At 48.2% G+C, this 22,738-nt stretch overlaps 1 protein-coding gene across 1 annotated transcript in view; it reads right to left on the bottom strand.

Moving 5' to 3' along the window:
* Positions 1-22,738, bottom strand: part of TUBGCP5 (tubulin gamma complex associated protein 5) — a 67,222-nt gene that overhangs the window by 37,707 nt on the left and 6,777 nt on the right. The window contains exons 4-9 of the mRNA XM_044286095.1: positions 21,267-21,363; positions 19,120-19,199; positions 18,095-18,227; positions 15,665-15,782; positions 14,910-14,999; positions 560-653 (exon numbers count right to left, since the gene is read on the bottom strand). Coding sequence (XP_044142030.1) covers positions 560-653; positions 14,910-14,999; positions 15,665-15,782; positions 18,095-18,227; positions 19,120-19,199; positions 21,267-21,363 — 612 coding nt within the window. The remainder of the gene's footprint in view (positions 1-559; positions 654-14,909; positions 15,000-15,664; positions 15,783-18,094; positions 18,228-19,119; positions 19,200-21,266; positions 21,364-22,738) is intronic.

The following is a 22,738-nucleotide window of genomic DNA, read 5'->3' as shown; positions in this document are numbered from 1 at the left end:
GTTTTTGAAAAAAAAAAGGTGGAATCTAAATGTTGGCTAGGGGCAAATAAGCCAGTTTTCCTTTGTACCGCTTTCGATAAATCTCCCGCAAAGTATTCATAATCACATGACAGCAGTAATATTTCAGATCTTATCAATAAGATACATGATTTAGAGGTGCTAGGAAAACATTTTCAGTAATTAATTAATCTAACTAATACACAGGCAAATCTTAAAAGGGTTGTCCAGGACTCAAATACTGACGATCTATCCTTAGGATGGGCCATCAATAGCTGATCGGTGGGGGTCTGATGATCTGTAGGCCTCTGACATCACATCCATCAGTCACGTCGCCTTTCTGCTGCTCAGTATCTTTCAAGTGAATGGGGCTGAGCTGCAATACCAAGCACAGCTGCTATACAACGTAGGGCACTGTGCTTGGTATAGTATGAAGAGGTCGCAGCGCTCATCTGAACCCCACCAATGTGAGATTTATCAGCTATCCTGAGAATAGGTCATCAATATCTGGGTCCTAGATTTAAATGTAGACGTCAGGATAAAAATAATCTTATCAACCTACATGTGTCATATGTGTCACAACAATGTCATTCCTGACAGTAACTTTTCCATCATTTAAGTGAAATATAAAAAGCTTCTTCACGCCTGAAAGTAACCTGAAAGAGACAAAAACGAGATTTTTGTATAACTTACCAGTAAAATCTCTTTCTCGCTCTTCCTTGGGGGACACAGGAACTCTTGGGGTATAGCTTATCTCCATAGGAGGCGTGACACTAAGTAAAAGACTGTTAAGCCCCTCCTCCAGCAGCTATACCCTCAGCCTGGAGAGAGAGACTTCCAGTTATGTGCCCAAGTAGTGCAAGACAAAGGCAAGGAGTAACCAAACCAATACCAACAAGTCCGAAAAAAACACCCGAAGGCCAACAAAAAAATAATGGGCGGGCGCTGTGTCCCCCAAGGAAGAGCGAGAAAGAGATTTTACTGGTAAGTTATACAAAAATCTCGTTTTCTCGCCCAATTCCTTGGGGGACACAGGAACTCTTGGGACGTTCAAAAGCAGTCCACAAACAGGGAGGGACCACAATCAAAGCGAACCAGGCACCGTAAACATTAAGGCACCGCCGCCTGCAAGACCAAGCGGCCCAAAGCAGCATCCGCCGAGGCATAAGTGTTCACCCTGTAAAACTTGGTGAACGTGTGCAAAGAAGACCAGGTGGCCGCCTTGCACAGTTGTTCAGCCGAGGCACGATTACGCTGAGCCCAGGAAGCCCCGACCGCTCTGGTAGAATGAGCGGTAACACCAAAGGGCGGATCCCTGCCCCGAGCACGGTAAGCCTCAACAATAGCCATCTTGAGAAAGCGGGCAACAACCACCTTAGACGCCGCCAGCCCCCTGCGCGGACCCTCCGGAACCACAAACAGAGAATCCGTACGCCGAAAGGGTCTGGTCACATCCAGGTAGATCCTGAGAGCCCGAACAACATCCAGACGGTGAAGCTCCCGCTCCCGGGGATGCGACGGGGTCGGACACAGAGAAGGAAGGACAATATCCTCATTCAGGTGAAAGGCGGACACCACCTTCGGAAGAAATTCCGGAACAGGACGGAGAACCACCTTGTCCTGGTGAAAAACCAAGAAGGGCTCCACGCAAGAAAGAGCCGCCAACTCAGACACACGCCGAAGAGACGTGATAGCGACGAGAAAGAAAACTTTGCAAGACAACAAGCGAGGGGAAACCTTGCGCAGAGGCTCGAAAGGGGAAGATTGGAGAGCCGCCAACACAATGTTTAGATCCCAAGCAGGAACAGGAGGGCGATAGGGGGGAGCACAATGAGCAACCCCCTGAAGAAAGGTCTTAACCGGACCGAGCGGAGCCAGCGGACGCTGAAAAAGAACCGAAAGAGCCGAAATCTGACCCTTCAGGGTACTGAGACCCAAGCCCAGAACCAGACCAGATTGCAAAAAAGACAAGACCGTAGGAAGGGAAAACCTCAGAGGGGGAGTCCCCAAGGCCTCACAGAAAGCCAAATAGGCCCGCCAGGTACGATAATAAATCCTGGCCGAGGCCGGTTTCCGCGCACGAATCATGGTACGGACCACGTCAGCCGAAAACCCCCGCCGCGTCAGGACCGCGGTTTCAATAGCCACGCCGTCAAACGTAGCGACCCTAAATGCTGGTGGAAGATCGGCCCCTGAGAGAGGAGGTCTTCTCTGAGAGGCAGAGGCAAGGGAGCGTCTGCCAGAAGCAACATAAGGTCGGCGTACCACGGACGACGCGGCCAGTCCGGGGCGATTAGGATTGCTGGCGTGCCTTCCGCCGCAATCTTCCGAAGGACCCGCGGAAGAAGAGGCAGGGGCGGAAACACGTAGAGGAGCGAAAACTCCGTCCAGGGGAGGACGAGCGCGTCCGCGCCGTAAGCGTCCGGATCTTTGGCCCTGGCCACGTAGATGGGAAGTTTGTGGTTGAATCTGGAGGCCATGAGATCCACGTCCGGACGACCCCAACGGAGACAAAGAGACTCGAAGACGTCGGGGTGCAGAGACCACTCCCCCGGGTCGATCGTCGTCCGACTGAGGAAATCCGCCGCCCAATTGTCCACCCCCGGAATGTAAATGGCCGAAAGGGCCGGAACATGAACCTCCGCCCAGCGAAGGATCAGAGACACCTCCCTCATCGCCGCCGCGCTGCGAGTGCCCCCCTGGTGATTTATGTACGCCACAGCCGTGGCATTGTCCGACTGGACCCGAACAGGGCGACCCTGCAGCAACGAAGTCCAGTGTCGGAGCGAGAAAAGAATGGCTCTCAGCTCCAGAACATTGATCGGCAGTCTGGACTCCGACGGAGACCAAGTGCCCTGGACGGACCGGGGAGGAAACACTCCCCCCCAACCCCGCAGACTGGCATCGGTGGTAATCACCAGCCAAGTCAATGGCAGGAAGGACTTCCCCTGAAGAGGGGTCCGCAGCCACCAGAGGAGAGAGGAGCGAACCTGGGGGGAAAGGGGAAAATGCCGATCCAGACTCTCCTGGGACTTGTCCCAAGCGGACAGGATGGCCGTCTGAAAGGTGCGGGAGTGGTACTGCGCGTAAGGAATCGCCTCGAAGCAGGACACCATCTGACCCAGGACCCGCATGCTGAACCGGAAAGAAGGACGGCGGTGGGACAGAAGGCTCCGAACCGACCGATGGAGGAGCAGGCGCTTCGTCAACGGAAGACGAACCACCGCAGAATCGGTATCCAGCAGCATCCCCAGAAAGACCAATTGCCGGGAAGGAACAAGAGAGGATTTGGGTAGGTTGATAACCCAACCAAACTGGCGCAAGGTCTGCAGCGAGAGATCCACGCTGGCTGAAGTCAGTGACAGAGAAGGCGCCTTGATTAGGAGATCGTCCAGATATGGAAGCAGAAAAACTCCCCTGGAGCGAAGTAAGGCGAGGACCGGGGCCAGGACCTTCGTGAAAACACGAGGGGCCGTCGCCAGCCCGAAGGGAAGGGCAACGAACTGGTAGTGTTCGGACCCCACTGCAAAACGCAGAAAGCACTGATGACACCGTGCGATTGGAATGTGAAGGTAGGCGTCCTGGATGTCGATGGAGGCCAGGAACTCCCCCTGTTCCAGAGAGGCCACCACCGACCTGAGAGACTCCATCCGGAACCGCTGAAGACGAAGGAATCGGTTCAGCCGTTTCAGATCCAGAATGGGTCGCACCGAACCCTCCTTCTTGGGGACCACAAAAAGGTTCGAATAGAACCCCTTGAACCTGTCTCCCATAGGAACCGGGATGATGACCCCTTTGTCTAGAAGAGTCCGAACGGCAGCAAAGAAATCGGCCGCCCCTCGGGAATCCCGGGGAACCCGAGAGCGAAAGAACCGAACTGGGGGAAGGGACGCAAGCTCGAGATTGTATCCGGAAGACACAACCTCGAGAGCCCAGGCGTCGGAGACGTGCGCCTGCCAGAAGTCCCTGAACAGGAGGAGACGTCCCCCCACCCGGGTGGGTGGGGGCGCACCTTCAGGCGGGGGGCTGCTTGGTCGCGGGAGCGCGAGCAGGTTGAGATTTGCGCCAGGAGGGCTGGGTCCGAAAAAAGGGTTTCTTACGCCTGTCCTGGACAGGGTTAGCGGACGGACCAGAGGCGGAGCGAGGAGCGGAAGCCCTACGAGAAGACCTGAAACGGGAGAAGGTGGGACGACCACGAGTGGAGCTCCTAGCCTTGGATTGGGGAAGATGGGTACTCTTCCCCCCCGTGGCTTCCGAGATGATTTCATCCAAACGGGTTCCGAACAAACGAGCACCAGAGAAAGGAAGGCTAGTAAGAGACCGCTTTGACGCGGCGTCCGCCGACCAAACCTTTAACCAAAGCTCTCTCCTAGCCGCCACGGCCAGAGCAGACGAACGGGCAATAAGAGCCCCTGCATCCAGGGATGCTTCACATACAAATTTTCCAGCCTGAACGATAAGTTGAGCCAGGGCACGGAGGTCTTGAATAGGGACGTCAGATTCAAGCTCCAGATCCAGCTGAGATGCCCATTCTGAAACCGCCTTACCCGCCCAAGCGGAAGCAAAGACTGGCCTAAGCGCGGATCCGGAGGCCGAAAAGACACCCTTTGTAAGGGCCTCTATACGACGATCTTCAGTGGATTGTAAGGAAGAACCATCTGCGACGGGAATAGCCGTGCTCTTGGACAAACGGGCCACAGGGGGGTCGACCTTAGGAGGAGACGCCCAGTTTGTGATGCAATCCGCAGGAAACGGATAACAAACATCTAACTTTTTTGGCGGGGTAAACCGTGCATCAGGACGGGCCCAGGCCTTAGAAACCACTGACGAAAAGTCAGCATGGAGAGGAAAAACCGCTGAAGCCTGCTTCTGGCGAAAAAAGGAAACACTGGTTTTCTCAGGATCAGGAGGATCATCGCGAATTTTAAAGGTATCACGGATACTGTTTATGAGGTGGCCCACAGCGGAAGCCAGCTTTGAAGGCAGCGCCGAATCCATATCCCAATCGGAATCAACCAGCTCCCCTTCAGAGGGCAAATCCTGCAAGGAGGAAGGGCCCGACTGAGAACGCACCCTTGGGGGGGATACCGAGGCATCCGAGGATGACCGGTGATCCGCCCTAGACCGCTTCTGGGATTGGCGGACTCTGGAGGAATCGCCTGCAGAGAGAGACTCAGACGGGTCGGCCAGGACAGCGGACCCGGAGGGCCCAGCAGGGGAATCATCCGGCTGCGACAAGGGCAACACATCTGCAAGTCGGCCCACAACGCTAGTGAGACTAACCACAGCCTGGGAGAGGGATCTAGCCCAGTCAGGGGGATCCAACAGGCCAGGGGGTGACACAACAGACGGCGGACCCTGCGATGGGTCTTTGCAAAGCGAACAATGCGGGTCAGGCTGCCCTTGAGGAAGGGGCGCCTTACATGCGGTGCAGGTATGATACCAGGGTCCCGCAGGCACTAAGGGGTCAGACATGTTGGTGGAAAAAAACTGCGTCCAGGCCAGGGGGCTGCAGTGGAGGAAAGGGTCAACAGTCCTACCAGGTCACAGAGGAGCAGAACGGCAGCGGCAACAGCAGCAGATCAGCGGCGGCAAGCAGTGGTCCGTTCTGAAGTGAGGATCACAGAATCACGCAGGCACGAGAGGAGGCGGGACCAGTGAGGCGCGGGAAGAAGAACATCCGGCCCCTGACTGAAAACCAGCAGGACGCGGCAACGAAAAAAACTCCGCCCCCCGCCGAACACAATTTCGCGCGCGCGCGCGATTCAATCCGCGCATCCAATCACCACATGTCCCACGCCGCAGCGAAGCGAAAGGCAGGAGCCGAAAAGACAGGGGCCTGTAGAATAGCGGCCCTGCGCGAACGGCCATCACAAGACCCGGCCGCTCCTAACAACCCTCCCATGAGCGCCGCTAGTACTGACAAGTATTAAGACACCGCCGACAGGCCGCCCCAGAGTCGGAGCAACAAGGTCAGCAGAACGGAGTACAGACAGAGCGGAGGAGAGGAAGTCACAAGGAAGGGAGAGGGAGGGAGGGAGGGGGAGCGGGGGAGCGGAATGGCTGCACTAGCCACCTCACCATGTGATGTCTTCACCCTCTTGTCCATCCAGCTGGGGCCGCCCCTTCAGCCACTGGCACAGAAGTGACAGTAGCTGGAGAGGGGCTTGCAGGTGGGCGACCCAGTGCTGGCGGGATGCAGGGGAGCAAGAGCTGCCCTGGTCCTCCTTTTCTTCTGTGGGGGAGGCAGCAGGGCGGATAACCGGCCCTGGCGCAGCTCAACCCCGGGAAAACAGAGAAGTCTGCTGCGACTCTGTTGTCCCTGTGAAAAAAAATCAAGTGAAAATAAAATAAAAAAGTAAAAAATCAAAAAATCTTCACAAAGACAACTCTGCAGTGCAGAGGGTGTCTTGCCTCCTTGACACTAAGCAAAAAACTGGAAGTCTCTCTCTCCAGGCTGAGGGTATAGCTGCTGGAGGAGGGGCTTAACAGTCTTTTACTTAGTGTCACGCCTCCTATGGAGATAAGCTATACCCCAAGAGTTCCTGTGTCCCCCAAGGAATTGGGCGAGAAATATAGTTTACCTAACATTAAAAAGAAAATAAATAAATTAAAATCACAGCAAAAAACAAAACTATACCCGATGCAATAACATTACCTATTTTAAATTAGAGGGGTTCTGCAATTTCTTTTTTTAAACTGATGATCTATCCTCTGGATAGATCATCAACATCTGATCGGCGTTGGTCCGACACCTGGGACCCCCACTGATTAGCCGTTTGAGAAGGCAGCAGCAATGGCAGTAGCGCAGCGGTCTTCTCGCTGTTTACTGCAGGCCCAGTGATGTCACGACTAGTATCACTGGCCTGGGCGGGGCTAAGCTCTGTTCACCTGAATGGAGCTTAGCCCCGCCCAGGACATTGATACTAGTCGTGACGTCACTGGCCTTGCGGTAAACAGCGAGAAGGCCGCGGCACTACTGCCAGCGCCGCTGCCTTCTCAAACAGCTGATCGGCAGGGGTCCCGGGGTTTGGACCCCTGCCGATCAGATGCTGATGATCTATGCAGAGGATAGATCATCAGTTTAAAAAAACTGCAGAACCCCTTTTAAAGCAGTTTTCCAGGAGCTCAAAGATGATAGGCAAGTCAGAACCTACAAGTTACTAATATTTATCTTCCTCAGATCTTGCTCCTTGCCTCAGCTCCACTATGTTAAAGCTCTGGATCTGTTACTAAACTACAGCACCTACAGGGAGTCTCGTGTAGTCTGAGACAACCCTCCTGTCTCCTCATTGGTCTAGGGTGCTGCTCTCTACCTCCTTGTGGCAGCAATGTCCCCTCTCATTGGCTGTGGTGTTAACACATGTCTGTCACAGCTCTCCAGGAAGTCACTGCATAGAACGCCGATGTCTATTACAGCAAAAATTGGATTTTTTGTGCTTACCTGTAAAATCCTTTTCTCGCAGAGTTCATTGGGGGAAACAGGAGACCATGAGTATAGCTGCTGCCACTAGGAAGCGACACTAAGCAAAAAAGTGTTAGCTCATCCCCCCAGCTATACCCCTCCTGCAGACACTGAGCTAATCAGTTTATACAAAAGCAGTAGAAGCAGCCAGGAGAAGCCAACAGAAACCAATTGTAAGAAAGAGAGCTGGAGATGGGTCAATACCAAGAACAGGTGGGACCCACCAAAAAGAACCAGCAATGTACTTACTGGGTGGGTGCTGTGTCCCCCAATGAACTCAGCGAGAAAAGGATTTTACAGGTAAGCACACAAAATCCTATTTTCTCACTCGTATCATTGGGAGACACAGAAGACCATGGGACGTTCCAAAGCAGTACCAATGGGAGGGAATAAAAGCCTAGAACAAATCTAAGGCCGGTCATAAGGCCCCGCACAGAAATGTGGGGAAAGGATGCATAGGAACTCTTAATAGGACAGGAAGAGCATAAACCAGGAAGGCCAGCCAGAGCGCGTAGAACGCACAGCGTCTTAGACTGGGCAAAAAGTCTTCAGAAGATGTGGATAGCAGCACATAATATCCACAAGAAGGATAAGCATGTCTGACGACTGAAGATGATGTTCGGAAGGTACTTCCGGATAACGAGGACCACAGAAATGCTGTGGGGACCTGGATTGGAAACCCAGGATGTCTTGCATGGCAATAGGCCCCAAGGAAAACCGAGGGGTGTTTACTCAACTGAAATGAACCTATAGAATCCGGGTATGCACGAGACCTGGCAAATGAGCAACAAGAAAACCCAGACACGACCTTACCAAATGTGTAAGTATCAGGATGGGATACTTCAACTCGGGACTAGCCCTGTAGGTATCTCCCAGGTATGTGAGGAGACCACTGTGGGCCAATTTGTAAAAGAAAATAGCGAGTACCCACTCCCTTGTAAAGAATCTAGCACGAGAAGAGACTAAAAAGTATAGAATATGATCACTCAAGACAGAGGTAAGGGATGGCCAAGGGGGACAAAAAGCCACAATGGGAACCAATCAGAGGTAGAAAAATGAAAAACGATAGACAAATGGGGAATAGTCTAAGAGGAAAAGACTGTGTCCCCGAGGATCAATAACATCTCAGCCGTGCAGCAGAGAGCAATGCGGCAGAAGAGTGCAGCCAAAGCAACCTCCGCCACTGAACAAAAGGAAGACTGCGAGTGATGCTGGATCCAAAACCTTATCATGACTGGCATTAGACAGCCTGAGGAAACTCAAAAGAGAGCAGGCTACAACACATACACTCGCCGGAATACACTCATGGAAGCCGATCCAAAAGATAAGGATCGCAGCATACATCTCTGCTTAAAAAGGAAGCAGGTACTGTGGAAGACAGATGCACCCAGAGCCGCAGAGGTTTGTTGTGAGACTTCTAACAAAAGAAGCTGCTTGATACTTCACAAACTGCCTGGATCAGGCAGACCCTGGTGATAGGTAGAAGCAAAACTGACGTCAAAAATATCGGAGGTTTGTAGATTCGTCACAGACCATCTACTGTCACCGTGTAGTGACTCTGCCTGAAGGGGACAGTGCGGTCATCAGCGGAATGCACAGATTGGTCCCAGATAGGAGAAATACTTCTCCAGGAGAGAATGTCCGATGTCACAAAAACACCAGAGAAAATCTGGACATAAGAAAAAATAGTGCAGGTGTTCCAGAACAGTAAGAACCCAACCTCTGGAGTAAGGACACTGGCCATGTAGACAGAAACATAATTTAGGGGGAGCGCAATTACTCGTCTTGCGGATGCACATAACGTCGAAAGGGTGTTGCGTTCCAGCAACGAAACATCTATCGGCATGCAACATGCGACAGCACCATAGTCCCGTCCAGTGAGAAGGGAAAAGCAGTTGATGCACAGTATGTGCCCCCTACATAAGGACATGTCAAAGCTAGTACTTATCTTTTAAAAGAGGCAGTGTTGATGGTGTCACAGCATCAACAGTTAGCGCCAATGTCCCGCTTGAAATGAGAACCATGCGTTAGACCAATGTCATAGAAATGAAGGGGCTATGCCAACCAGGGAGAACCCTGCAATAGTGCGCACCAGAAGTGAATGGCTCATCAGCTATAGCATGCATACTAATGCGAATACCTGTTCAGAGAATGAAAGTACTACAGATGACCATGTCATCAGGAATGAGTGGACGAATCGGCTAAAACTGCAAGCGCCAGCATAAAGACCCCACCTACTGGTGCAACGGCATCCATTGATCGGGTAAAATGAGCCGGAGATCTACTTGAGAGGGAATGTAGACAGAACCACCACACCTAGGACCAGTGTGACGGTTCCACCTATAGAAGGAGAGAAGCAGTAGAAGCTACAGCATACAGAGCCAGTGTAGAAACATGGAACTGAACAGAAGGCAATGTGGTAGAAACCACAGAACCATATCCAGTGCAAATGCAAGAAGTGAGGAGGAAAGCAACGTGGGTGCCACCATGGCTTGCAGGGGGTACGTAAGCCCCAAGCATGAGAAGAGAACAAAACAGTGGTAAACAAGGCACTTAGGGCTAAGGCAAATTCTCCACCTGAGAATGGGGTCAGACAGAAGTAGCCACAGGAACTAGTGCTGGTGCAATACTCCACCTGAGGAGGAGGTCATACCGTAGAAGCCATAGTATACGGTCATAGCACCATACTCTACCTGATGAGACCATACAGAAGGAGCCATGGTATGTAGTACCAACGCAAATACTCCACCTAAGGGGGGGGACTGTTCAGTAGGAGCAGTGTGGCATGGAGTGCTAACACAAATCCTTCCCCTGAGAAGAAGCCCATACAGATAGTAACCACCAAAACAAGGGCTAGCGCAATACCTGAGAAGGTCATACAGTAGTAGCCATGATATGTAGTGCTAGTGTAAATACTCCATCTGAGAAGGAGGCTGTAGTAGCCACAAAAGCCAAAGTCAGGGTAGACACACCACCTGGGAATCAGGCCCTACAGTAGTAGCTACGATCTCTAGTGCTAGCATAAATACTCTACCTCCAGAAGAGGACATTAAGTAGAAGCCATGGAATGGAGTGCTAGACGCAACCTGAAAAGGAGGAGAGCTAGAAGTGGAAACAGTATTGAGGCAGTGTAATACTCAATCCGCTTGCTAGTAACCACCGAATTCTCTTCTAGGGCAGATACACCACCTAAGAAGGTGTCGAGTATCATAACCAACCATTTTAGTGTGGAGTCCCACAGGGACTTAAAGCGGTGTTGTGAGGATACACCCTGGGAGGACAGAGACTGCCATGTCGGCAATCAAAACCTACAACAAAGAACGAAGGGGATAATGCAGTAGTAGCTGCAGTATCGAGTGGTAACACCCGTAATCCGCTTGTGGGGGCAGACCGGTTAATAGTAGGTACCGTCTCTTGGCATACAGCCCCCGTGGAACAAGAAGAATATGATAGGAAATATAGTACCTAGTGCTGTTGCGTAGTAGACATAGTATCCAATGGTGGTGCAATTACTTCACATGTGAATACTTAACTTGTGGGAGTAGATAACGCAGGATATATTATCCAGTGATAGAGCAATTACTCTGCATATGGAAAGGAATAATGCGACCGGCTGTGCCGTATCCAGTGGTCGTGCAATTACGCCACCTATGAAGGGAGGTAATGTGACAGGCTGAACAGTATGCAGTGGTAGTGCGATTACGCCACCTATGGAGGGGGGGTAATGCGACAGGCTGTACAGTATGGAGTGGTAGTGCGATTATGCCACCCTATGGAGGGGGGTAATGCGACAGGCTGTACAGTATCCAGTGGTTGTGCAATTACGCCACCTAAGGAGGGGGGTAATGCAACAGGCTGTACAGTATGCAGTGGTAGTGCATTTACACCACCTGAGAGAGGGGGAAATGCTACAGAATGTGAGGCATCCAGTGGTAATTACTCCACCCGAGGTGTGAGTAACACGACAGGATGCACGGTATACGTGGGTAGCGCAATTAGTCCATCTATGGATGGAAGGTCATAAGACGGGATGCACGGTATACATAGTTAGTGCCACTACCCCATCTATGGGAGGAGGGGAATATGGATGTACGAATGTACTGCAACCAGTGGTAGTGAAACTACTTCACTTAAGGAAGGAGGAACGCAGTGCCAGTGCGTGTCCATGGAAGGGGGGGGTTGCATGAAAAACATCCAGTGGACTTGTTGCAGGGAAGTGTGGCAGTATCCGCATGAGGGGGAGCGCACATGCACCACCTCAGAGGGGTTAATTCTGGAACAGACACCAGACTCAGCACTTGATAGTGCCAGTATAAGTTTTTTATTTATTTTAATATAAACATATAGTCGTGTATTCGAAAACTGACACCCCAAGCCCCAACTGAAGGCAAGAAGGGGTTAATTTTAAACTACACAGCCATGTAATGGGGAAAGGTTTTTTTTTTTTTTTTGTTTTTTTTTTTTTTTTTTTTCGGACAGAGAGGCCGGGGGCGGAGCTCAGCAGGTTTCTGGAAAAGGAGGCTGTCTGGGCGAGATTTCGCGCCCAGGGGACAGTCCCCGCCAACCAAACTCCAGAATGGAAGTTGCAGTCTAATAGATGACCCCATGGCTGGCGGGGTGCAGGGCAGCTGAGCCGCCCTGGTCCACTTTTGCCTTCTTGGGGGAGGTCAGGCGGTGGGGAACCGACACCGGCCTTCCTCCCCGGGTAAACAAAGAGGCCAGGCGTCTGTTTCACGTACCTAAAAGGAAAAAAAAACAACTAAAGACGACGTCCTGCAAAACAGGGAGGTCTGCCTCCTACAGACACCAAGCTAAAACTGATTAGCTCAGTGTATGCAGGAGGGATATAGCTGAGGAGCTAACACTTTTTTTTGCCTGGTGTCACCTCCAAGTGGCAGCGGCAGCTATACCCATGGTCTCCTGTGTCCCCCAATGATACGAGCGAGAAAGTAGAATAATTATAAAATACTAAAATTACCAAACCATAAGTGAAAAAACATTATTATCAGGTAATGGCCACACATGCTTCAGCAAATGGGGCTTAAATGAAGATGCAATGGGTATAGGTGCCAGAACAAGGAACTGAAGAGGCACCAGTTGGAAATACAAGTTGCATACATTTTTTTGTGGACAACGCGTTTTAGGTCCAGCATATGAGGTACCAGTATCAGTACCAGAGAACACCAATTGAAACGTGTTTGAAAAGCATTGTCCAAATAAAGTTTGTGCTACCTCCATTTCCACCTGAAATCTCTGCAATTCCTTCTCCTGACAGCACAATGTAAACTCGCCTTTACCAGCTGCATCTTCATTCAAGCTTGCTCTACAGTATCCTGAGGACTACAAACCTGACTCCACTTTTACTGTTGTATAACCATAGCAGGTAAGCACACATTTGGCAAACACTGGTGTGCTCCAATATTATAGACTATACAACTGTGTATTTTTATGTCTTTCACAGCAAATGAGGGTCAGTAAGAGGAGATAAGAGGGTCACTTTATGGAAAATCTAAGCAATAAAAAAAAAAAAGCAGTGCAAGTTATCCAGATGCAATGAGTTTTTCACAGAAACCCAATTCACCTCTATGGAGCCAGGGCTGCGTGTAATTCTCACGCACCGCAGAACTGATGTGTGACAAACACTTACGTGCACAGACCCATTGAAATGAATGTGTCAGGATTCAGTGCGGGTGCTATGCGTTCACTTCACACATCGCACCCGCACGGAAAACTTGCTTGTGTGAACGGAGCCTAAAATTTGGTAGAGTAGCAAGAAATAGGTGGAAGATAGGAAGACTATGACTGCAGCATCAGAAGACAACACAGGGTCACCATGGAAACATAATGGTCTGCATAGGAGCTGTAAACACAATATAAAAGGTAGTGTTGTTGTTTTTTTTGTTTGTTTTTTTAAAGAAGATCATTTCCAAAGTTGTTTAATATTTCTATTTACCTGAATTGGATTAAAGGGGTTGTCCGAGTTTTTTTTTTTGTTCTTTGTATGTTTCTAACTAGGCAAATGTAGGGGGTTTACAATGGACTTACTTTATCTGCAGTCTCTCTTTTCTCAGATTTCAATGAGGGTCACATGACCTGTGATGTCAGCCTCTCTCCCTGCTCTGATGTTTTGTACACAAGCATGAGAGAGCAGATCTGTGTGTGTCACAGTGCTGGCCATCCTCCCTGCTCTGGTGAGCTGCCGCTGTCTGCCCTCTCCCTGGATTCTTCAGGAACGTTTAACCCCTTCTGCAGCACAGACTCAGGACTGAAGTTTTTGCTGAGTAACTGCAGGCAGGGAATAGACACAGGATCTGTTCACTCCCTTTGCAGAGCAGGGGAAGGGGCAGAGATTGTTGTTATTGCAGGTAAACAAAGGGCCAGAAGAGAACCAGGAAAACAAGGAAATTTATTTATCTATTTTTTTGCCTAATACTTGCTTAGCTTAGGCCTCTTTCACACTTGCGTTGCCCGGATTCGGCGTGTACTCCACTTGCCGGAATTACACGCTGGATCCGGAAAAACGCAAATGTACTGAAAGCATTTGAAGACGGATCCGTGTTCAAAATGCTTTCAGTGTTACTATGGCACCCAGGACGCTATTAAAGTCCTGGTTGCCATAGTAGGAGCGGTATACTTACAGTCCGCGCGGCTCCCGGGGCGCTCCAGAGTGACGTCAGAGCGCCCCATGCGCATGGTTGACGTGCCATGTGATCACGTGATCCATGCGCTTGGGGCGCCCTGACGTCACTCTGGAGCGCCCCGGGAGCCGCACGGACTGTAAGTATGCTGCTCCCCCGCTCCCCTTCACCATGGCTGCCAGGACTTTAGCGTCCCGGCAGCCATGGTAACCACTCTAAAAAAGCTAAACGTCGTATCCGGCAATGCGCCGAAACGACGTTTAGCTTAAGGCCGGATCCGGATCAATGCCTTTCAATGGGCATTAATTCCGGATCCGGCCTTGCGGCAAGTCTTCAGGATTTTTGGCCGGAGCAAAAAGCGCAGCATGCTGCGGTATTTTCTCCGGCCAAAAAACGTTCCGTTCCGGAACTGAAGACATCCTGATGCATCCTGAACGGATTTCACTCCATTCAGAATGCATTAGGATAAAACTGATCAGGATTCTTCCGGCATAGAGCCCCGACGACGGAACTCTATGCCGGAAGACAATAACGCAATAACAATTATATATTGCTGACCATCAGATTTACAGCGCTATGTATTTTTTTCATAACTCGGACAACCCTTTTAATGAAAATGGTTGCAAGGGTAGCTTCTAAATTTTGGGTAGGTTTTGATTCTGCTACTAGTGCCTTTATTTGAGTATCCCTTTCTTGATCAAAATCTGATTGGTATCATAACAATGCTGGGGATACACCGGAGGTAGCTGTAATAACGCTCTCTATGCCAATCTTACCGATATAGTCAATCATAAGAAATGTCTACTTACCACAGCGTCTCCCGAATCACTTGGGTTTCAGTTACAAAGATTTTCTCATCAGGTGTATAGAGAGGATCTGTTGTGTATAAATGCTGATCCCTAGATAATAAATACAGAATAATTTGATTATTAACTGCTCGTGTTAAGGACTCATGCACACAGACGTATTTTTTTTCCACATCCTGTGTGCGGGTTGTATGCGGACCAATTCACTTCAATGGGGCCATAAATGTATGTCTATTCCCTGTTATCCGCAAAACAGAACACTTCCTATTTTTGTCTGTTTTACAGACAAGGACAGGACTGTTCTTTAGAGTCCAGGACGTTCCGCTAAACGTGGAACACAAATGGCCAATATTCGTGTTTTGCGAATCTGCAATTTGTGGACCGCAAAACAGGCTACGGTCGTGTGCATGAGCCCTAAAACAAATAAATACATGATAAAAATAATTAAAGGTGGACAAACACTTTAGATAGCTGTAGGCTGACCCTTACCCCCCTACACACATGCAAGCTCAGCCGAGCCAAAAGTAGGAGCAATGCCAAACACATTAGATGGTCGGCCAATTCAGCTGATCCTACCAATCGTGGCAGAAGCAGTCATCTATCCACAGTTCTCTTTTTTTTGTCTGCACTCCATCAAAATCTACACCAAACTGCTGGTAGTGAACCTGCCCCTTAAAACAACTACTTTATAAACTACCTAGCTAGACAGAAAATATGACACAAAAACTGAAGTGGTAGGAACAGAACACATTTCTTACCAGACAGCAGCTAGATTAGAATGTAAATGTAAACTGTGTGAAAATCTGCTAGCCCGAGGCGTCCAGTACTGAGGGACTACATGCTGCTCCAGCCAAGTACGTGCATCAGGCTCCCCAACTACAGGGAAAAGGTACATTAGACATAGAGCAGTCTAGCACAATTATGAATTTAACACTGTAAAATTGAATGGGACACATACAAAGTAAATACGGCAGAAGATTTAGAAGCCTCAATATGTGACCATGCAAGATAGTTGATGCCCGTCTGGGACCAAGAATGGTCTACATAGCTTCCTTATGCTATGTTTTTCTGTCTTCTCTATGATATCATCCCTTCTTCTCATCATAGGTACAACCAATGGACTAATACAGAATGATAATGTTGATGTCGCTGTTCTATTAACAAGGATGCCATGTCCCCTAGTACTCGACAGTAACTGGACTGATGTTTACTTCATCCCCTCTCGTCCGGCTCTGTCTACATTGCTGGTGTCCTTTTCTTCCTGTGCATGCAGATTCTAGCCCTTCTAACTGCACAAGTCAAGCATGCATTTTACCATGTTCCACCTGGCTGTGTTAGAAGTACAGCTGAGCATGCGCACACCACACAAGATCATGGGTGTGCTCATGGGAGATGTAGTTTTTACTACGGTCAGCTGCAGGACATGCCAAAAAATTATGTGACCATTAGAAACTAGGGTCAGGAGTTTTTAATCAATGGGATAACAGGTGAGAGGGCGACCCGTTTTATTTAAAGAACAGGGATCTAACAAAGTCTGAGCTTCACAATACATGTTTGTGAAAGAGTATAATGGAAAACAAAGGAGATTTCTGAGAACCTCAGAGGAGGAGTTGTTGATGCTCATAAGGCTGGAAAAGGTTACAAAACCATCTCTAAAGAGTTTAGATTCCACCAATTTACAGTCAAACGGATTGAGTACAAATGCAGCAAACTAACAATGATTATTACCCTCCCCAGGAGTGGTCGACCAACAAAGATCATGACAAAAGCAAGGCATGTAATAGTCTGTAAACTCACAAAGAAACCCAAGATAACATCTAAGCAACTAAAGGTCTCTCTCACATTAGCTAATGTTCATGTTCAGGTGTCCAGCATCAGTAGGACAATGGACAACAATCGTGTGCATTGCAGGACTGCAAGAGGAAAGCTGATGCTATGAATAAAGAACACTGCTGAATTATGTTTGGAGAAAGGAAAACTTCATCCCGTCTGTGAAACGTGATGGTGGCAGTATCATGGTTTGGGCCTGTTTTGCTGCATCTGCACCAGGACAGCTTGCCATCATTGATGGAACAATGAATTCTGAATTATACCAGCCAATACTAAAGGAAAAATATTGGGACATCTGTCACAGAGATGAATCTCAAGAGAACGTGGGTCTTGCAGCAAGACAATGACCCTAAGCACAAGTCGTTCTACCAAAGAATGTTAAAGTAGAATAAAGTTAAAGTTTTGGAATGGCGAAGTCAAATTCCTCACCTTAAAGAGGACCTTTCATTTTTTATTTTTAGTTTAGATTAATACCTTTACTAACCCTAACCCCACTGATGCTGCCACCCTGCCCGTTTTTTTTTCAAATATCGATCCTACTCCCTTGTTGTGCCCCCCTGCAGTTTTCCCGCTCAGTATGTTAATACTGAGCATCGGTACAGGGAGGAGGAGACGCCAGGTCTTTCTCAATGGGCATCGCCTTCTCCCTGGCTGTGCCGTGGTCCAATCACAGCGGAGAGTGTCGCAGCCAGGGAGAAGGTGAGTTTTTAATTTATCTAAACAAAAAAAAAAAATAATAATAAATAAATAAAACTATCAAAGGTCCTCTTTAATCCAATAGAAATGTTGTGGAAGGACCTGAAGCAAGCAGTTCACGGGAGGAAACTCATCAACATAACAGAGTTGAAGCTGTTTTATACCAAAGAATCTGCAGAAATTTCTCCAAGCTGATGTGCAGGACTAAACAACAATTACTGGAAACGTTAAGTTGCAGTTATTGCTGCACAAGGGGGTCACCAGATACTAAACATAAAGGTTCACATACTTTTGCCACTCACAGACGTGATATTGGTACATTTTCCTCAATAAGTTAATGGCCAAATGTGATATCATTAATTCACTTGTTTGATTTGGTTATCTTTATCTACTTTTAGGACTTGTGTGAAAATCTGATTGTAGTTTTAGAGCAAAAGTATGCAGAAATATAGAAAATTCTAAAGGGTTCACAAACTATAAACCACCACTTTATGCCATCAGCATACAATATGTGCTAACCAACACTTTTCACCCATGAGGCCAATCTCTCCATCTCTACCAGAAGATACTTCAATTATAAGATCACTATACAGAATATGATGTAGTGAGTAGAAGAGGCACAAGGTCTGCACACAGAGACTGAATCATAAGCACATGCTTACCTTTCCATGATACTACAGGAGCAGTGGCCTTCTTTTCACCATCATCTTGTGGGGTCCTATCAACCTGTATTCCCGAGTCCTCCCTACTGAGGGTCTCTTGATCATCCTCCTCCTCACTTACATCAGACCACTCCTGAAAGCATATAAAACAGAGTATTACAAATATTATATTGGTTCTCTCGGTACTCCACCCTACCCTTCAAAAAAATACTTGCACTTGTTTAATATCTGGGTCCTTACAGGTGTTCTATATCAAACTTCAGTGCTGAAAGTCTACATGGTTTTTATGCTTTGTGGGGGTGGGAGAAAGTGAAGAGATAAATTGTTAGCATGGATCTCTAGGGATCCAGATGAGCACAGGAAATTAGGGAAAATTATGATTTATTTAGATTGAGGATTTGAATCGATTCTTTGGATTAAAGGATTCATGATAATGAACCTTTGAGAGTCCACTTTTTTAGGGACAGGCCAACTCCTCAGATAAATGAGCAGTCACTTATTCTTGGGCCTCTTTCAGGCGGGCGATATGGAACTTGTCGGGTTTTGTTAGTTAAGCACTGATGTTCTTCCCGTTAGAGTTTTACTTCAGAGTTTTTGGTCATTGCTTCAGTTCTTGCTGGGGGGTTTTCTACGCAGATGTCTTCATTTTTCATGCACTTTTTAAAAGCGTGAAAGAAACTGAAAAATAACACTCAGCGTCTCCTAGCAAGCATCCGTGAAAAATGGACAGTCCTTCAGCGTGGTTCAGTTTTTTTCACTGACCCGTTGGCTTAATTGGACCAGTCGTGCGTAAAACACAGATGTAGATAGAACATGCTGAAGTTTTTCCTGATCCAACAGATGGTCTGTAAAAAATGATGCTCATGTGTATGTACTCATTCAAATGAATGGGTCAGTGTTCGGTCCGAATGCTATGTGCTGTAAAAACAGACCGCATCCAGACAGAAACACTGCTTGTGTGAAATAAGCCTTTAGATGGTCTTTAGAAGGGTAAATCCTGTAGACAAAAGGATCTGAAGTCTTACCGGCGTGTCATCATCTGCACTGAGACCAATGTCTTCCCCTTCCATCAAGTATTTGCCCCAGTCAAAAGGCTCCTCTTCTTCTATAGATTATCAACACAACATGTCAGGAAAATTATTCAGTCAAACTCATTTCGCTATATTATCTCTAAAAATACAAAACCTTGTAGCACACTAGGGCTGCACAATATGGGTATTTTGTACAATTGCGATTGGGGCCCTAAAAATTGCGATAACTGTATGCGATGCAATATTTTAAGGGAATTGTGCTAGAGGTCTATTTGCTTGGATTTTCAAGGCAAAAGCACACACAAATTACTGATAATGCTGAAATGTAGTTATGCTTAACTCAAGAACTGAAATGCACAGCGTTTTTCAAAATAAAACATCTTTTACTAAAGTTTTTTGCCCTATAAGGTGCATCTAGGTTTTTAAGGAGGAAAATAAGAAAAACATTTTTTGGAAACAAAAGGTGTGCTTTTGGTGGGTTTTGAACTAATAGTGGTCTGTGGATGACGCACTGTTCTGGAGGGGATCTGTGGATGACACTGCTATGGTGAGGGGGAAATCTGTGGATGACACATATATAGCATCTTATGCTATGTGCCATCCATAGATCCCCCCATAACAGTGTCCCTGCAATGTGAATGACACCCAATACAGGGGCTGGGGGCCAGCATCTGGATTAGGAAAGACAGCGGGGACCGATGCAGTCCCTGTATTCTAATGCACCGGCCCCGCTCACTGTTGTATAATCTTATCTAACCTGTAGGCATTGTTACAATATAATAATCATGTGTAATCCAGTTCTATTACTTGCAACAAGTTCCGTAGCAGAGAGGAGGCAGGCCAGGAGGGCGGGCGGCGTGTCACTCACTATGTCACGCGCCCGCACCACCTGCTCCATTCATAAAGTGGGCGGCGCAGGTGTATGACGTAGTGAGTGAAGCGCCGCCCACTGGATTACACATGATTATTATATTGTAACAATGCCTACAGGTTAGATAAGATTATACAACAGTGAGCGAGGCCGGTGCATTAGAATACAGGGACTGCACAGGTCCCCGCTGTCATTCCTAATCCAGATGCTGGACCCCAGCCCCTCATCCCTGTGTTGATACACCCGCCGACCGCGCTGTGCGGTGGCTGTGTATCATTGTAGGTAATCGCAGCATTTTTGGGTCAGGCAAATCGCAATGGTCGATTATCGTGATAAGATTGCTTTGGTGATATATCGTGCAGGCCTATAGCACACTTATGGTTAATATTTGTAATGTCACATGGCTACACTTTTTCCCTGGGCTGGTGAAAAAAATAGCAGGGTTTATACGCAATGCTCCCATTCCAAAGGTGCTCCGATCTCTGATGTGCTCCACTTCCTGCTCCTGATTCAACATGGCAGGATATGGCTGGGAGTAATTTTGGGAGCAACACTTTTAAAAGTAATCTGTCACCAGGACCTTGGACTATGAGAAGTATTGCACACAAGTCCAGATCACTAGTTTTTATTTTCCTACTGTCCCCTGTTCCTCCACTGTCAGCGTATAAAGCTGCACTGAAATTCACTGTCAGGACTGCTGTGCATGAGTCCTCACCATTATATTAGCACAGCAGTCCTGACCGTGTATTCCAGCACAGTTATAGGCACTGACTGCAGGGGAACGGGGGGGGGGGGGGGGGGGGGGGGGGGGGGGCAGCAGGAAAACAAAAAATAGTCATCTTGGCTCCTATGTGTAGTACTACTCATGTTTTACTGCAGATAATGGTCCAGAATCATGGTGACATATTCCTTTTAAAGGGGTTGCCTGCCTTTTTCTCACTGTTGATCTACCCTTTGGATAGGTCATAAGCATCTGATCGGAGGGGGTCCGACACCAGGGACCCCAGCCGTTCAGCTGTTTGAGAAGGCAGCGTTACCGTGGCCTTCTGGTAGCTGCCCGCAGGCCACTGATCTCACAACTATAGGTTACGTGGCCTGGGCGAAGCTCAGCCCATTGCAATTGCCAACACCCGGGACCCCTGCCGATAAGATGCTGATGACCTATCAAAAGGATTGATCATCAGTAAGAAAAAAAAGCGGACAATTCCTTTAGGCTTTATTTAAATAAAAGAAAAAACAAACATTCACAGAATTAAGCATTAGCAATTACCTGCTTGTTTCTTTCTTGGCTTTTCAATAAAGTCATTTTTGGCAGGTGAGTCAGACAAACCAAGAAGAAGAGACAGTATGGCATAATGAGTGTCTGTCTGCAAGAAAAGAGAGTAAATATGACAACAGAATGGTATAATACAGTATACAAGTACCTGATACACAGGGTGAAGAGAGGAACACCACAGGAATACCGATGACAATTACACAGCAAAAAAAATAAATAGAGAATACATCTAACAGCTATTTGGTGGGGGTGCTGGGTGTCAGACCCACACCAATCTGATATTAATGACCTATCCATATAATACTTCCAGAAGACCCATTTAAAAAGGGCATCGGTCAGCAGATTTGTACCTATGAACCTGGCTGACCTGTTACATGTGCGCTTGGCAGCTAAAGGCATCTGTGTTCGTCCCATGTTGATATGTGTCCCCATTACTGAGAAAAATGAAGTTTTAATACATGCAAATTAACCTCTAAGAGCAATGAACTTTGGTTGACAGGGCCAGGGGGTGAAAATGTCATCACACCTGACCCTGTCAAAGTACAGAGGACACAGCAGTAGCAGAGAAAGTGGAGCCTCTAGGTGTAACAGCAACGCCCCCTTTGCTCCTGGAGGCTCATCTGCATTCTGCATATATTAAAACATCATTTTTTCTCAGCAATGCGGGCACATATAGTAATATAGTAACATAGTAACATAGTTTAGAAGGCTGAAAAAAGAGACATCTGTCCATCCAGTTCAAACATATGACCAACACAGATGCCTTCAGCTGCCAAGTGCACATGTAACAGGTCAGCCAGGTTCATAGATACAAATCTGCTGACAGATGCTCTTTAGGGTCCATTCACACGTCCGCAAAATGGGTCAGAATCTGTCCGCAATTTTTGCGGAACAGGTGCGGACCCATTCATTTTAAAAGGGGCCAGAATGTGCTGTCCGCATACGCATTTGCACAGCCGCAGAAAAATAGAATATGTCCTATTCTTGTCCGCAATTGCTGACGCATTAGAACATTCACGCCGCATCAGCTAGGGAGAGGATCGGAGCTGCTGGGACAACAGACGTGATGGCAGAGCGCTGGGCTCGGCGACGGGGCTTGTTGCGGGACTCGGCGGGGGCGGGACTGGTTGCGGGGGCGGGGGGGTATTGAAGGTGTATTGAAGGCACTGGGGGTGGCTGATGGAGGCATACTGGGGGGCTGATGGAGGTGCTGGGGGGGACTGATAGAAGTGTATTGGAGGCACTGGGGGTGGCTGATGACGCAAGGACTGAGCTCTGAGTGATGTCATAAGGAGGCGTGGCCGGCCTTCACTTGAACTGCCTAAGCCCGCCCAGCCTGAGAAGCTTGGAAAGCACGAAGAGCAGAGCTGCTGCAGGTGAGGCTCAAACAGCAAGATGAGAATACCCCTTTAACATGTATAGCTTGGAAGAAAGATGAGACAGAGGGGATATGATAGAAACTTTTT

Source organism: Bufo gargarizans, chromosome 3, assembly GCF_014858855.1.
Source record: "Bufo gargarizans isolate SCDJY-AF-19 chromosome 3, ASM1485885v1, whole genome shotgun sequence".
Classification (NCBI taxonomy): Eukaryota; Metazoa; Chordata; class Amphibia; order Anura; family Bufonidae; genus Bufo; species Bufo gargarizans.
Note: the sequence above shows the minus strand (reverse complement) of the source record. Positions and strands in the feature narration are given on the sequence as shown.